General features: G+C 40.1%; 1 protein-coding gene across 1 annotated transcript in view; it reads right to left on the reverse strand.

The window, feature by feature from the left end:
- The window catches only part of LOC131158830 (tRNA ligase 1-like), a 143,400-nt gene that overhangs the window by 111,681 nt on the left and 13,706 nt on the right, over window positions 1–18,013 (reverse strand). The window contains exon 7 of the mRNA XM_058113740.1: window positions 2,216–2,339. Coding sequence (XP_057969723.1) covers window positions 2,216–2,339 — 124 coding nt within the window. The remainder of the gene's footprint in view (window positions 1–2,215; window positions 2,340–18,013) is intronic.

The following is an 18,013-nucleotide window of genomic DNA, read 5'->3' on the forward strand; positions in this document are numbered from 1 at the left end:
CTCGTCTTTTAATCCTAAATGACCACAAAATCAAGAAAGAATGTTAATGAACATTTCATGGATTTGGTGATCTTGCTAACTGACATAAAATTGAAAAAGAAAACTTGGAAATATACAAAACCGAAAGAACAGAAATAAAGGAAGTGGGATTTAAAGTCCCAATTTCCTAAACAATAGTGTGGATCCATCAGCAAGAATAACAAGAAATAAGTCTTCAAAATACTGGAGAAAGGAGAAGATATTAAGTATACTAATGATATGATCAATGGCAACAAAATATATAACCCAACGACTAGGACGAGAAGTACTAGATGATAGGCAATTTGTAGGTTACCTATCTAGGCAAGGGATGCAATGGGAAAAGAAGCTTGATGGGACGCTTGGTATTGTTGGAATTTGGAATAGTCTTCCTTTGACATAGATATAGTACACTGCTCCCCACTTCACCCTGAAGGTGTGGAGTCTATGAAGGCTACATTGGCAACACGAGAAGATTTACCATGGAGATCCCAACATTGCTCGATGGTATGACCTTCTCATCCACAAAAAGCGCACTTGCGAGGAGTGCCTCTACCTCGTCCATCTCTTCCACCATGGCCACTCGAACCACCTAGATAACTTATCCAATTGCTTGGTTGAAAACAGAATCACCCTAGGTGGCAAAGGTTGTCCTCTCAAAACCAAATGCAAAGGCATGGGAATGTGTGCTAGAGGAAGCACAAAGGACATGAGAATAAACATCTAACAAATGATGGCAACTCTTCACTACGAAGCATATGGGACCCAACTGGCTCAAACTCGGGTTTTAAACTCGTTAGAACCACAGTCATCTGCTCCCTCTACTTCTCCATCTCGTGAACATCAGCAGTTATATGTTGCACAGTGTTAAGCTCCTCATAAATACGCTCCATCTCTGCAAAATACACTGCAACACTCCATCTCCTTGTTGTAATTGAAAGTACTCCTAGGATAAATCGTACAACGTGTAATGTTACAGGAATATAGCAGTTTGACATAATCCCAAATTTTCTTGCATGCACATCCATGCAATCTAAGGTTCCATTGAGTTCCGAAGAGGGAAACAATCAAAGAATCTTCTTGAACCCACACTTCTTTTCCCATCTTATTAGAGAGCCCAAATTGGAACAAGTGGTTATATTTTCCTAATCCTGTTAAATAAACCTTAACAGCCTTAGACCATTGAACATAATTCTTTCCATCCAACTTTTTGGTCATTACCTTAGGTAACAATAAAAGAAACATATTTTTGGGATTCATAAACCCCATACCCAACACTGACGAACTAGACCAATGTCAAACAAGAGGAACAATCAAACTAACCATAACAACCACAAACAAGGTGAACCACCGACAAGTCACCAACAAACTAATATAAGATTGCCATAGCCTCATTAGTCCAAAAGACTCGCCAATGACTTTTACTAATACTGAACATCAACTAACAGATTGCCACGAGTGCATGGTCGAAAAAGATTGGATCTTTGAACAAAACACATGCCCAATAGCTTGCTATTATGGTTTATGGAAGAAATCAAGACATGCTGGAGAAAAAATGCAGCAAAAACTGGCCAGAAACTATCTCATGTGCTGAAGCATAAGGTTGAGACTGCCACTAATCGGCCAGCACATGAGGGCTCATGGGAGGGTTTCCAGCGATGGGATTTTACAAGGTTACAAATCAGAGGGTTCTGTTTTTATCATGCATTTGGTTTTGTGAAATTTGGAAGGATTTTGATGGTTCTGAAAAGGACAGCAACAGCCAGGGTGTTTTTGCGGTGACAACTAAGTTGGTTTGATGGTAGGGTTTAGGTCAAATCATGCTCTGATACCGAGTTGAAATTTTGGTAAAACAAAGACCTAACACAATGACAAGTCACTCCCTCTATTCATAATCTATATCAAGTACATTATAATGACCATAACACCCTTACTAACTCTCCCTTATTAACATAACATTAACACACTAATAATGCTAAGGGACTAAAATAACCATTAACAATGTAAAACACAAAGAAAGTAGTTGTGAAATCACAAATTGACAAGTAAAATAGAAGCTCTCTGACAAGCATAATCATCCACTAAATCATGTCTGAAAAGGCCAAATAGAAACCATAAATACATATATGAATTGCTAGTTCTTGATGGTAATCACACACCATGCACTGTTCAAAAGGAAGAGATCCAACAATGTTACCTTGTAGAGAAAAGCCACACATGATTTGTTGGAAGGCGCCATTTCCGACAAAAAGCAATTATATCAGGAGTTGAGTAAAATTTAGGTTTTCCATTGCCCAATTCTGTGACTGCTGTCACAACCACTGTTCAAGCCAACACAAAACACAAGTATTGGCGCATTATGACAGAATATTGAAACAGGTAATCATTCTGAGACATCATAACAACAATACCATGGTATAAGATAGCTGCTTTGGAGTAATAGAAAATATTTTTCAAAAAAAAGGTTTAATGAAATATGTGAATTGGTAACAAAAACTCTGAATAACTTTTCTTGCTTGAGTTTATGAATATAATTTGAAATGAAGCCTAGTATGTTTTGGATGCACTTTGGACATGCATGCAAGAAACTATACAAATCACCAATTCTTCATTTGAAGGTTTTGACTCATGATCGATTAGTCTAGCTATTTAACAATTCCAATTAAAACTATGTGTTATACAGTGGATGGGTAGATAGATCTTAACATAATAATGAAAAAAACTGCTAAATCAAAAAAGAAAGAATTGGAAATATATATATATATACATACATACATATATATATATATATAAATACATATATTGGCGGGTTGGAACTTGGATGAATAATTACCTCCATAAAAGTGTAAGGGACTCACTCACATCAAAAGCACTCTCTCCGACTTCCCAGTTTACTCCATGTCCCTCTGCCCTATTCCTTTCTATGTGGCCAAAAGATGGGAAACGTTCAAAATGATTTCTTTAGGGAAGTACAGGAGAGGTTTTCAAGTTCCATTTAGTTAAATGGGATGTTTTTAACCAATTTCAAGAGGTAGCTTGGGTCTCAGATATTTTAAGCTTTTTAATAAGCCAATAGATGCTTCTGGCTTGGGAACCGATGCAACTTTGGGTAAGATCCTCACTCTTAATAGAATAGGGGTTTCACTCTGGTCAATAGATGCTTTTTATGCAAAGAAGATGCTAAAACTGTCTACCACTTACTGCTTCAGGGCACCTGGGCATAATTTTGTGGAATCTGGACACTGCTCTAACAAACAAGTAAAACAACACTGTGCCACTGCTGAAACTGTGGGAAAGGAAATCTAAGGCATGAAATGGTATACCTAAGAACAGGGAAAGGAAAAAAGCCTAGTCCTTGATGCCACTCCCTATTTTTTTTATAGTGTGGAGAGAGAAATGCTAGAGCTTTTGAAGGAACAACTCCTACTCCCACAATCCTCAAGGATAGATGCCTTACAACTCTTTCAAGTTGGTTTAGCAAAAATGCTGGATACACACAATTATTCTTGACCCTCTTACACAATTGATTCAACTCTTTGTTTCTTCTTTTTCTTTGGCTGTACATCCATGGCACACCCTTGGTACCCTATTTATGAGATACCTCTTTGCATATCAGGGGGAAAAAAAACTGAGGGAACAGCATCAGGAATACCTGTACAAATTTTACTCTTCTCAATATTTTTTGTTACAATAGAAAAGGAAGAAGATTCATTAACAGATCAGGAATGTACAAAGAGGAGAATAATACATCCTCCTAGAAAAAATGAGAAAAAAAACAAGAAAGAGAAAATGAAAAACACAAAACAGGGAAAACAAACATAAAACACAAAATCAAGCCAGCAAATAAAGCCAATCCCATCGAATATCCTAGAATCTCACTCCTTTAAAGCACCCATAGCCAACACACCAAAGCAAAGCCAAGTAATAATCTTCTAAACCAGAAAAAGAATCCAGCTTCTTCCCTGGAAAAATATACAAGTTCCAACCATAAACCCCATGTCACTGCAAAATAAGCACATTACCAAAGTGCTGCCAGATCCTTTTACCTTCCAAAACCAAAATAGGGAACTGCCAAAATATCCTCCACCATTTCCAGGCAAACCCAGCTCTCTCCTAATAAACCAAATAGCTTACTCCACATTTTCCAGGAAAAATCACAGTGCAAAAATAGAGAGGATGCTGTTTCTGAACTGTTATAACAAAAAATGCAAACATCTGGAGAAAGAGCCTTCAATGGTCTCCTACTCTGCAGCAAGTTATTGCATTGACACTACTAAGCAAAAGTGCACAACCAACCAGATAAAAGCCTAACTTTAGGGGGAATTCTGGCCTTCCATATTTTTTTATGGAGCAGAAAAAAAAAATAGAATGGGTCAAAAAATCACAAAAGGATTCACAACTCTTCTCACTAATGTAGTAGGCACACAAAGCACAACATGACTTTTTTTTCCAGATAACAAAGATTTTTATTGAAGAGAAAAAGGAAATAATTACAAAAAAAATAAAGAAGAGAACACGAGGAGAACAAGACATCCTCCAAAAATGCAATGAAAGCATAAGAAAAGAAAAGAAACTACAAAAGAACGCTAATGAAGCAAAACACACCAATTTCTCTACAAATATTCCAGAAAAACATTTCTAAAAAGGCAATGAGCAGAGCACCATAACAATGCATGAACCATGGTCTGGACCAAATGATGAGAAGTAACAAACCCGTTAAAAATTTTGGCATTCCTCTTTAACCAAATACACCGAATGATAGTGTGGACCATGCGGCACCACAAAGCTTTCCACTCTTTTCCTTCCAAAAATGCCTAAATAAAGATGACATTAGAAAGCATGCAAATAAGGTCTAACCCAAATCAATCCAAGTAAAGCCTTTATCTTTGAAGGCAATTAGCTTTCCAAGTAAAAGAATGTAGGAAAGGAGATTCACATTAGGCACCTTAATCAGATGAGAAAATAAAGAGTAGCAAGAAAATCCCCAGAGGAATCTAGAACTGAATTCTTTCATCACTTGCATCCCACATGAGTATAAAAAGAATCAAGCACATTAACAAGACAAGAGCATTCATCTACCTCCTCAAGGTTTCTTAGAAAATGAAAAACCCAACACCGCCCACCCTACTGCAAGAAAAGAAAATCTGAGAATGAATTATCATAAAAGGTAGATAAATGAAGAAGGTGAAGGTGCAAAAGATCCAAAGGTTTTTCCCAATACCAATTATCTTCCCAAACCAAATTCTCTCCCTGTTACAAACTAGCCAACCCTATAACAAACATTGGGGAACATTTGGGAAAAAGAAGTGATAAATCTGTAACTCAAAATGTTAGCTCCAACTATAGCATCCCGCCCATTTAGTTGAAGCCCAAATTTACTTTGAATTACCCTATGCCAAAGAGAGTTAAGTCCTAGGGGAGAACACCATGACACTTCCAACCAAGGAAATATTTTTGGATAACAAATTACCAAGACCCATTCACAACCACAAAAAATCCCTCAACGTTTGTAAACTTCACATCAACCTCAGACAAACTTGAATAATAGTGCAACCCCCCCCCCCCCCCCAAAAAAAAAAATGTAAAGAAAGCACCTTTCCACTCATCCAGACTCCTAGAAATTCTTTCATAAATTGGGTCCCAAAAAGAAGTTGCAGTAGGATTACCACCAAAAGAGACACTTAAATAAGTGATAGCTCAAGACTCGACAACCCACCATCCTAACTGAGGGAGAAAGAGTATTTGATTCTGTGTCAATTCCCCAAACTGACTTTTTTAATAACAAATAATATTACAAATCAAAGAAAAGAAGGAACAAAAAGAGAAACAAAATAAAATAAAAAATAAAGTCATAATTCTCTCCAATCATGCTGAATGTCAGTTGAAAAAAACTAGAAGTTGAGACCACAGGTAAGAGATTAAAACTATTTTCTCTCAAAGCAACTGCAAAAACAAAATCTCCCTGCTAAAATCCATGCTCCCTTCTCCGGAAAAACACACCAAGTGACCAAACTGCCAAAAAAACAGAACTGCACCATAAACTTTTAGCCTCTGCCCTCCCAAGTCCCAACATGCCTAAACATATATTTTCTTTTTTGTTAAAATTTTGTTAAAAAAAGACATTTTTTATGAAAAAGAAAAAAGAATTACAATCCAAATAAGGAAGAAGTCCTTGAAAGATAAAATTAAAAAAAAAAAATAGAATCAAAATAAAAATTAAAAAAAAAAACCTCGCACAACTTTAAAAAAATAAATAAATAAACCTTTTTGACTCATTTCCTTCATAACTAATCAAACACTTCTAATTAGCTAGTTCGTACTACCTATTTAGCGTTAACCACAATCAAACCAAACTTCATTTCCTCCAGGATTCGACAACCACACGCCCATCTTATCCATCAGTTGTTGAGCATCAATATCCTTTTCCAACTAACTTCCTTCACAGGTGGGTGGGCAAAATACCATCCCTTCTATGATCAGACTTGTTCTTTACCCATCCCATCATCCTGAAAATAAGAAACCTTCTAAATTCCTAACATAGCAGACGGCACATGACACGTATCACCCATTACATCCAGGGGAATCTTAAATACACCCACACTGTTCACAAAATTCATCCAATAACGAACCACCATCACACACAATGGTGTGTGTGAGGACTGAATGAGGATGAGGAGGAAACCCTAAGGACGGGTGAAGCGTAGTTAATGCATTAGAGCGGCAGGCAAAAGAACCAAGGTTGCCCAAGCTAGAGGGTTAATGTTTGTTGACCTACAGATAAATGGTAAGAACACCCATGCTATATGGTGGATATCAATGCTACCCACAATTTTGTCTCACAAGGTGAAGCACAAAGACTCGACTTAACGCTAGACAAGGACTTAGAATGCATAAAAGCGGTTAACTCCACAGCCCAACCTACAATAGGTGTAGCCAAACAAGCAACTATGAATCTTGGTTGGTGAGCAGGGGATACGAGTTTCACTACCATTCCGATAGATGATTTTGAAGGGATACTTGGAATGGAATGCTTATGGGAGGCAAAGGCAGTCCCAATGTGGTTCTCTAGTTCGCTTTGCCTAATGAGTGAACACCCTTGCAGGGTCAAAGTTGTGTTGAAGAAAGCATAAGAAGTTTTTTTCTCTATCATGCAATGCAAGAAGAGTTTGATAAAGGGCAAACTAACTTATCTCGCCTCACTGGTGGTGGATAAAATTGCAAAAAAAGAGTTGGTGCCAGACATCCAAGATGTATTGAAGGAGGAATTCCAACTTGAGATGTTGGATAAGCTACCACACAATTCACCTACGTGATGAGGTGTAGAACAAGTAATCGAGTTGTTACCAAGGGCAAAGCCCCTCAACTGCCCCCAACTAAAAAGCCATTACCAAATGGCACCTCTAGTGTCAACAAAATTATGGAAGCAACTTGAAGAGTTATTTGAAATGGGTAATATAAGACATTTCATCCTTTCTAAGGAAATATAATGGAAGCAGATGGGTGTGGATTGCCACAAGCTCAAAAAAGTGTTTGTGCACAACAAATGACCATTATTGAGTATTTCACCAAACATAACTTGCGGGCAAGCTACTATCAGGTGAGGATAGCAAAAGGTGATGAGGCAAGGATTACTCATGTGACGAGATAAGGCCTATCAATTTTTGCAGATTAATTAACATGCGAATGACTTTATGAATTAAGTGTCTTTTAACAAAGTGTCATTGTATACCTTGGTGACAGTTTTGTCTATAGTTCTACCCTATAAAAACATCACAAGCATTTACAAAAAATGTTCACTAAAGAAAAACAGCCTCTACATGAAAGAGAAATGCTCATTTGCTCAGAAGAGTATCAAATTTCTTGGCCATATATAATTGAACAACGTTGTATCCAAATGGATTTGAAGAAGAAGGAAGCTATTCAAGATTGGAAGATTCTAAAGACAATCAAGAAGCTGCATTCCTTTCTTGGATTCACCAACTACTATCCAAGTTCATTGAGGGCTACTCAAGGAGGACTACCACATAAGTCAACTCGTGAGGAACTGAGTTGTGACCTGGATGTTGAGATTGTTCGAGTTTTGGGAGATTCCTTGTTGTGGACTCATCCTTGGAGTTGTGTCTCATAAGACACCTTGGGGGGAGGGGGGACTTACCTTTGGAACGGTATGTCTATATCGAGCTTAGGTTTCTTGCAGGTAACTAGGGCTGCAAATGAACCGAGACGCTCAAGCTCAGCTCGAAAAGGGCTCATTAGGCTGATTCATTACCTTAATGAGCAATTCTCAAGCCTAATTTTCAGGCTTGGTTCATAAACAAGTCAAGCGTGAACACAAACGAGCTCAACTCATTTCAGCTTATGAGCAGCTCAGTTATAGGCTCAACCAAACTCGTTAAGAGGCTTGGTAGTGGGCTTGTAAATAGGCTCTATTACAATTTACAACTCACTATTAAATATTTATGATATAATTTATATATTTATAACTATGGTTGGCTAAGCCCAACCCAAGGCCAAGGACCAAGAAGACTGGAAGAAGCCCAACCCGCAAGTGCCTCAATGGCAAAACAAAAAGTCAAGCCCAGCCTAATTGTGAAAAACCCTCAATCTAATTTGCTGCCCTTTCAAAGCTACACTTCAGACTTTCGTTTGCAGCCCTACAACTACCACTCTACCACTCAGTAGTCGGCGCCTCTCAGCTCAGGCCCTATGAGCCTCTCTTTGTCTCTCGTCATCCATACTTCGTAGCCCATAGGAGCCAAACGGCAGGCAGACCCAAGCATGCAGCCCCTCAGCCACGCGATTGAGGTAACTCTCTCCTTCAATCTCTTCTTACAACTATCTCTCTTTTTTTCTTTTTTTTTTTGTTGGAAATTTCTCTCAGTTTATGGACTCATTCTTACTTTGATCAAGTCGATAAACTTCAAAGGATTGAATCACTCATGATATCCAGTGGGCAGCTTAGTAGAAACTCCCCAAGGTAAATAATTCGAGGGTTTTCGACTTCAAACAAGATGTTTTTCTTTTCTTCCTTTTATTAAGTTGTGTTTTTTTTTTTTTATCATTGTTCTTGGGTTTTAAGCTTGTAATTTCACTTAGTATTAGAGGGTTCTTCAAATCTACATGCTGCGGGGTATAGGAATTTGCATACTAAATTTTTTTTCTGTAAGCTGCAACCACATTGGCATATAGGTTTTTCTGTTGCTGATGGTTCGTCAAGTGAATTATTTTTCACAGCCCTAAGGTTTTCGTTGACAATAAATTTGAGCCACTAATTTGAAGCCCATACCCAAATGAGTCACTTGTGGCCCTACGGCATCTGCTGGGTGTTTGTTCTTTCGGGAAAAAATAATAAAAATAGAGGAAAGAATGGAAGAATGAATGCAGAAGGCAGAGTGTGGATAAGATTAAGAACAGCATATTTCCAAATCCCTCCAGAGGCCATTAATTTTATTATTCCTCCTCAATTGGATTTTGTAACCCCACAAAAAGCTATATTGCATTGATTATAAACATGTGAACTTAAATTTATAAGTCATATATGAAATTTCAGCCCGAGCTCGAGCCCGAGCCCGAGCCCGAGCCCGAGCCTGAGCCCTCCGAGCTTGAAAAATGATCCAAGCCTGAGCTTGAGCCCAAGCGAGCCCGAGCCAATAACTTTAGTCCCAAGTTGAGCTCAAGCCTAACTTCTTAAGCTCGAACCAAAACTGAGCCTGAACCCGAACCAAGCCTGAACCCGTGCCGAGCTCTAATTCTACCGAGCCAGCCTGAACATGCTGAAGCTCGGCTCGACTCGGCTCGGCTCGGCTCATTTGCAGCCCTACCAATAACCCTAAATGTTGAGATCAATTGTATGTGAAAAGACTCTAGGGTGTAGACTCATCTTTGGAGTTGTGTCTTGTATGACTCTTGGGTGGGGGACTCACCTTCGGAACGATATGTCTATATCGAGCTTAGGTTTCTTGTTGGTAACCCCAAATTTTCAGATTGATCATATGTGAAGAGACTCCAGGGTGTGGACTCATCTTTGGAGTTGTGTCTTGTAGGACTCCTGAGTGGGCACTCATTTGGAAATGGGATGTTGGGTTTGAACTTTGATGTTCTCTTGGCTGGTTGTCTACTAAGTTAGTCAGACAGTAACACTTGGAAGAGCCTTTGAGATAGAGACAATCCTTCAAGTGCCAGATTGGAATGGAACATTGATGGTTGATTTTGGTTGTCAAAATTGGGTTATAAGGGAATCATGACCCAAAATGAGATTTCGTGCTTGTTGCTCAGTGAGTCGTACTGATTTGAGGTCGAGTGGTTTTTATAGAATGAGGTTGATTCTGGGAAGGAGCTGACTCAATGGTTCAACTAATGAATCTTCACTCTTTTTTTTAAATTTGAAAGATAAGGTTGAAATACAATTTGGATCAAGGATTTGTGAGTTTGAGTTCTACAAGAGTGTTGCTATCTTCGGAATTGTTGGTTTGTTGGTTGTGGTCAACTTTTGATGGAGTTGGCCTTGGACATGGATACATTCAGTTTTGGATCTAAATCTAGGTTGAAGACCTTGTGGTCAAAGACATGGTCCACGAGTGTCTTCATATCAGTTTGGGTTCAAGTCTATAGCAGGATCAAAGATATTATGGTATTTTCAAAGAGTTGAACTGTACTAGTTCATCAACGAGGACGTTGATAAGATGGAGTGGGGTAAAATGGCACAGTCTTAGCGTTTGCGACCATGACAAGACCTTGACACATGGTTTTGTGGTATGATTATAACTTCGAAGGAAGTTAGGCTAACGTGGACTCAACTATGTGGTTGTCATGGCAATGGTTTTGATGTCACTATAACGTTGTGGTGGATTCATATAGTACTTGTAGTGGTATTCTCACACCCAAGATGTATGACCATTAGATCCCTAATAGTTACTCATATGTGAACAAGAATCCTTCGAAGACATGACTTTTGGGGGAACCCCAAATGAGCACCCGAACTCCCTCGATATCCTATTGGGTACTAAGGAGCACCTTGAGGAGTGCTCAGGAGTAGGCTTTTAACATCCTTGAGTTGAGTCTTGGGCTTCCATGTGGAATTGGGAGCCCCATGTACGAATGAGGTCACGCGATACTCTTGGCCCAAAGGTTTGATGCTCATCCTTTCTTGGTCGTTGGTTGTATTGTTATGTGGTGTCATTCTTGAACCGATTGGACTATTAAGAGGAGTTAATCCTTCGTGTGTCCTGCTTGAGTAGCATATAGTGTCACTTGCCCAAGTCCCCGCTAGTGGGTGGTAAGTGGTGGGCACATTGACACGAGGATTGTGCTGCAAATATGATAGTTACCCTCAGTGCTAGTGGAATGTTAGGTTAACCCCATCAAAATTCAAGTTTGGGTTCCTCAATGACAACCTTAGTTGAATCAAGGGCTTTCAAATTATGAGACTTGACCTCTGGGTTATACATTTAAGTATTTCTCCTTGGTGAGGATGAGTACGACTAGGCTGCACTTGGTGTAGTCTTGCCGCCGCATAGACGTAATTCCTTGACACATTGAGCATATCTTAGCAAGAGTGATGCCCTTTGGCCTTTGAGATCTCCATGTCCGTGACACACAACATTACCTACTTGGGTCAAAGTTTGTGGTGAAAACAAATACTCATTGGCAAGACATCCTAATATAGAGTTTGATTTCTTCTTCAAACACAAGGCAGGGCAAATGAATCGTCGCAAATGTGCTAAGTAGGAAAGTCAAGCTTGTGGCCCTCCAACTAACAAGTAGAAAATTTACTATGACAATTTGAGAGCGCATTAAGGAGAACCTTGTCAAAGATCCCACTAAACAAAACTCCGTGAAGTTGGTGAAAGAGGGTAAAGCACTAAAGCACACCAAATCTAGTTAGAGGACGGCTTATCGTTGATACCTGGAAACTAGCCCTTTATCCCTTGAGGTAACTTCAAGTACCAAAAGAGCTCAACAACCAACAAAAGTCCTTTTAAGCTTGTTACAAGACAAAAGCCACTATTACCTCATAGAATGGATGAGTCATACATCTTCACTAAAGAATGAAAAAAGAACCCGGAGATTGCCCAAGTCTACCTCGAGAAAGCTTCCAAGCGGATGAAGAAGTTGACAAGTCCAGCGGAAAACCATTGCACTTCAACGTGGGAGACTTGCTGTAAATCAAGTCATTACTAGATCGAGATAAAAGACTACTTTAAAAAAATGCAGTCCCTATCTTGGCCAAAGTCGAGAAGGTCTCTTACAAGGTTGATACTTTGACTTGGATGAAGGTGCACCATCTGCCTCAAGCCCTTCATCGCTAATAGTGGCAACCAAAGAACCACAGAAGACTACCAAGATGAGAAGTTGAAAGGAGATCTTTTACATAGAGCTCACATCATCAAGGGAATAACAACACGAGTTCTTAATGAAGTGGAAGGGCCTCAGAGATGAAAAACTCAACTAGATGTAAGTAAAATACATGCAACTATACGTGTATAAAGTTAAAAAGTACTTAGCATCAAAGTCTATGAGGATGTCGATTGCAAGAGAATGTCACGAGCCTAGCTTGGTTAGAGCCTTGTGCTTGGACCTCCTACCAAGATAAGAAGTTGAAAGGAGATCTTTTACACAAAGCTCACATCATCAAGGCAATAACAACACAAGATCTTAATGAAGAGGAAGGGCCTCAAAGATGAAAAACTCAGCTAGATGTAAGTAAAAGACATGCATCCATACATGTATAAAGTTAAAAAGTACTTAGCATCGAAGTCTATAAGGATGTTGATTGCAGAAGAATGTCATAAGCCAAGCTTGGTCAAAGCCTTCTGTTTGCATGTGACCACCTTGGCCATATTCATGTTTCATGGTGCCAAAGTAAGATTAGCATATAAAGCTCTTTAGGGGAGAATGAGTGTTATCAATCCTTGTATAACTCATTTGATTTTGTAAACGTGTTAGCCTAGCTGCCTCCCTCACTAAACATGCGTTGTCAACAAAGGTGTGATAATATGTATTGCATTGTGTTAGGGAGTGACAATGTAATGGGGAAAATGGGGAGTGAGATACTACTCTAATTGTATTCTCCAGGGATTTGGAATGAATATATGATTATCTATGTTATCGTTTGTATGATTATTCTCTTGTGGTTGAATAATACAAGTAGTCCTTTTCATTGTGGTGTTTTGTTGCCTTGGATTGTGATGTCTCTGATTGTTATAGTCTTATTCGGTGTATAAGAATATATTACTCGTGTGATATCCTATTGTTCCTTGGTTTTCTTGAGTATTGAGACTCACCAGGTGCTCGTGATTGCAGGCTTGAACGTGTGAGACCTGGCTGACTTGTCGAGGGAGAGCTCTCAATGAGTGCCACACAGCCCTTACTTGAGTCCCATTTTGGGGGTCCGTGACAGTTGATATCAGAGCACAGTGTGTGCGAGCACCATGAGTGGTAATGTGAGAAACAAGTCAAGAAAAGTAGAGCGCATGGAGGCAATTGAGACGAAACTTGTAACCCTGGAGAGAACATGCAGTGAACTCCAAGGGTTGGTGGCAACATTGATAAAAGAGAAAAGCGTGCCAACAGAGCTTGAGGCCGCTGAAGAAAACCCTAGAGAAAATCTCTATGGGGTATCAAAAGTTGTAGAGAGACTTGAGGAACTTGAAAAATTCATTCCACGTGTGAAATCCCTAGAGAAATGGCCAAGAGAGCTTGAGGCCTTCCAGAAGAGTATCGAGCAGTTGGAAGCCTTTGAGAGTAGGCTGGAACATATTAAGGGCATATTGTCATCTCTTTCGTCCCAACGGGGAGAGCCAATAGAGCTTGAGGCCTCCTTATGGGAGCTAACAGATAATTTTGATTTCCTTGCAGAAGATGTTAAGGAGTCCATTACTGCTTTGAAGGAAGATTTGAAGGAGATAGGTAATGTCCAAAGTACGGTGGTCCAAGTCCAGAGGGATTTACAAGAGATCACTGTGAAAGTGAATGCAGTGGCACAGATAGCCCGAAGGCCAGTTGCAGATCCAATGGAGAGTTTTCGATTGAAGGTACCGGAACCTAAAAGTTTTGGGGGTACGCGAGATGCCAAGGAGTTGGATAATTTCTTCTTTGATATGGAGCACTACTTCACGTGCTCACGAGTTGATCTAGAAGTGGACCAGGTGAATCTGGCAACGATATACCTGGTTGGGGATGCAAAAGTGTGGTGGAGAACTAAATGGAATGATATTCAACACAATAGATGTGTTATCAACACAATAGATGTGTTATCAACACATGGGAGGGGTTGAAACAGGCGTTGAAGACCCAATTCTATGCCGAAAATGTGGAGTACATAGCAAAGTGCAAAGTAATGGAATTGCAACAAACCGGCTTAATAAGGAGTTATGTACGAGAATACCAAGCCTTGATGTTGGACATTATAGACATGACCGAATCAGACAAACTAATTCATTTTCTTCGGGGTTTGAAGACATGGCCAAGGAATGAATTGCGTCGGCAGGGTGCTGGTGAACGGTTGGATGACTTTTCAGATAATTCTGGGAAGCGAAATTTCCCTACATCCGCCAATAATGATTCCAGACCCAGTAAAGTGTATAAGCCCACAAATGCGGGAAAGGATAGGGAGACAAATAGTTCTTGGAAAGATAAAAAAGCGCCCATGGTTAAGGAGTGGAGGGGCGGACGAACGGGGGATGGAGAGCGTCGACCGATCTCTTGTTTTCTTTGCATGGGACCACATCAAGTGGCAGAGTACCCTGAACGTAAGGCTTTGAATGCTATAAAGGCCCTTCGAGGGGAAACCAAAACCCCAACAGCAACCCCAGAAGAACAACCGAATATGGTGGGAGCATTGAGATTTTTGGGGGCATTAGAGCGTCAAGTAATTAACAACAAGTCTCAGGAGAAGGGACTAATGTATGTTGATCTACTTTTGAATGGAAATAAAATCAAGGCCATGATTGATACAGGGGCCACCCATAATTTCATTGCTGATGCTGAAGCTCAACGGTTAGAATTGCAAGTAGATAAGGATGTGGGCAAGTTAAAAGCAGTGAATTCTCAAGCGTTAACCACGGTGGGGGTGGCACCTAAAGTGGCATGCCAAATGGGATCATGGGCTGGAACAATTGATTTCACTGTGACACCCCTTGACGACTTTGATGTGATATTGGGGATGGAGTTTCTTAAAGTGACATGCTCAATGCCGATCCCAGCTGTGGATTGTTTTGTGATAATGGGAAGTACACCTTGTGCGGTCCCCGCAGCCTACAACAATTTCGATGAGAGGAAGTTGCTTTCAGCCCTCCAATTCAAAAAGGGAGTAAAAAGGGGAGAATCTTCTTTTGTGGTTCTACCGATAGTCTCAGAAGATGCAGAGGTAGAGAAATATCCACTTGAGATTAAGGAAGTTTTAGAAGAGTTCAAGGAGGTGATCCCGGAACAGCTACCGAGGGTTTTGCCACCTCGACGACAGATTGACCACGAAATTGAACTTTTGCCAGGAGTAAAGCCGCCATCACGTGCCCCTTATCGAATGGCGCCGCCGGAGTTAGCTGAACTTAGAAGGCAGCTGAATGATCTTATTGCAACAGGATTCATCCGTCCTTCAAAAGCACCTTTTGGGGCCCCAATGTTATTTCAGAAGAAACAAGACGGTAATTTGCGCATGTATGTAGATTATCGGGCTCTTAAAAAGGTGACAGTGCGCAACAAGTATCCCATTCCACTAATTGCTGATATTTTTGACCAGTTAAGTACAGCTAGATATTTCACAAAACTAGACTTGAGATCGGGATATCATCAAGTGCGCATTGTTGAAGGAGATGAACCAAAGACCACTTGTGTCACTCGGTATGGAGCATTTGAATTCCTTGCCATGCCTTTTGGGCTAACAAATGCACCCGCTACATTCTGTTCTCCAATGAATCAGGTTTTTCGAGACTACCTTGATCAGTTTGTGGTTGTTTACCTTGACGACATAATGGTTTTCAACGCATCCTTAGAAGAACATAAAGATCATCTTCGGAAGGTTTTTCAAAAACTCAAAGAAAATCAGTTATATGTAAAAGGGGAGAAGTGTGCTTTCGCTCAAAAGCGTATTAAATTCTTGGGGCATATCATTGAGGAGGGCCAGATACGGATGGATTCAGCTAAAGTAAAAACTATCAAGGAATGGCGAGCACCTACATCCGTTAGAGAACTGCGATCTTTCTTGGGTTTAGCCAACTACTATCGAAAGTTTATAGAGGGGTACTCCAGAAGAGTTGTGTTATTAACAAATTTACTGAGGAAGGGGGTACCATGGGGGTGGTCAGAAGAGTGCCAATCAGCATTCGTTGAATTAAAGGAAAAGATTGTAGGAGATCCTATGCTAATCCTTCCTGATGTGACAAAACCGTTTAAAGTGCAAGTAAATGCCTCGGACTTTGCATTAGGGGGAGTTCTCTTGCAAGAAGGGCATCCAATTGCTTTTGAAAGTAGAAAATTATCGGGTGCCGAACGGAACCATACAGCACAGGAAAAGGAGCTTCTCGCAATGGTACATTGTCTTCAGGTGTGGAGGCACTATCTCTTGGGGTCCAAATTTGTGGTAAAAACCGATAATGTGGCAGTTACTCACTTTTTGTCACAACCTGGACTAACGTCAAAACAAGCCCGTTAGCAAGAGAAGCTAGCTGAATTTAATTTTGATTTTGAATATAAAGTAGGGAAAACAAATGAAGTGGCTGATGCTTTAAGCAAAAAAACTGAATTGACAGCACTGAAAATCATCAGTCATCTATCAACTAGTAGGGTGGCGTTACCTTTGAAGAATCTTATCAGGGAACATTTAAGTACAGACCAACAGGCGCAAACACTGAGCAAATTAATAGAAGAAGGGAAGACACGACAATTCTGGGTAGAAGATGGTCTGATAATGACTAAAGGCAGGAGAGTCTATGTGCCCAAAGCTAGAAACTTGAGGAAAACCTTACTAAAAGAGTGCCATGATACGTTGTGGGCTGGTCATCTGGGATGGCAAAGAACTCAAGCATTGATTACACAGGGGTACTATTGGCCGAATATGCAAGATGATGTGATGAGTTATACCAAAACTTGCTTGATCTGTTAACAAGACAAGGTAGAAAGAAAGAAGACCTCAGGTTTATTGGAGTCATTGCTAGTACCTGCCAGGCCATGGGAGAGTGTCTCTTTAGACTTCATTTCCTCGTTGCCAAAAGTAGAGGAGTATGACACAATTTTGGTGGTGATTGACCGATTCTCTAAGTATGCTACTTTCGTACCAGTCTTGAAGCCATATTCAGTAGAGAAGACAACTCAGCTATTCTTCAAGCATGTGGTGAAATATTGGGGTATTCCAAAAAGCCTAATCAGTGATAGGGATGTTAGATTCACAGGGGGATTTTGGGGTGAGCTCTTTCGTTTGATGGGTTCAAACCTTAATCTGTCCACCAGCTATCACCCACAGACAGATGGTCAGACCGAATGTTTTAATGGGATGCTGGAAGAATACTTACGATATTTTGTTCACTCCAATCAGAAGAATTGGGTTACTTTACTAGACACGACACAATTTGGTTTTAACTCTATGAAATCTTCTGCGACTAATAAAAGCCCTTTTGAGATTGTGACAGGTCAACAACCGACTCTCCCGCACACTTTAGATGGTCCTTACAAAGGAAATTGCCCGAAAGCATACCAATTCACGAAAAATTGGTTGCAAAACATCGAAGTCACTCGAGTTCAGTTAGAAAAAGCATCAAAGCGCATGAAGAAATGGGCTGACAAAGGGAGACGACCACAACAATTTGAAGCTGGAGATCTGGTTCTTGTAAAAGTGCCGCCGGAGACATTTCAATTTCTTCGCGGCAAGGATAAAAGGTTGTTACGCCGTTACGAAAGTCCAATCAGAGTGATCGAGAAAGTGGGACATGCATCTTATCGGCTTGAGCAACCCGAGTGGATGAAAAGCCACCGACGTCCAGTCCATCCTGTGTTTCATGTA

The sequence above is a fragment of the Malania oleifera genome, chromosome 1 (assembly GCF_029873635.1).
Source record: "Malania oleifera isolate guangnan ecotype guangnan chromosome 1, ASM2987363v1, whole genome shotgun sequence".
Classification (NCBI taxonomy): domain Eukaryota; kingdom Viridiplantae; phylum Streptophyta; class Magnoliopsida; order Santalales; family Ximeniaceae; genus Malania; species Malania oleifera.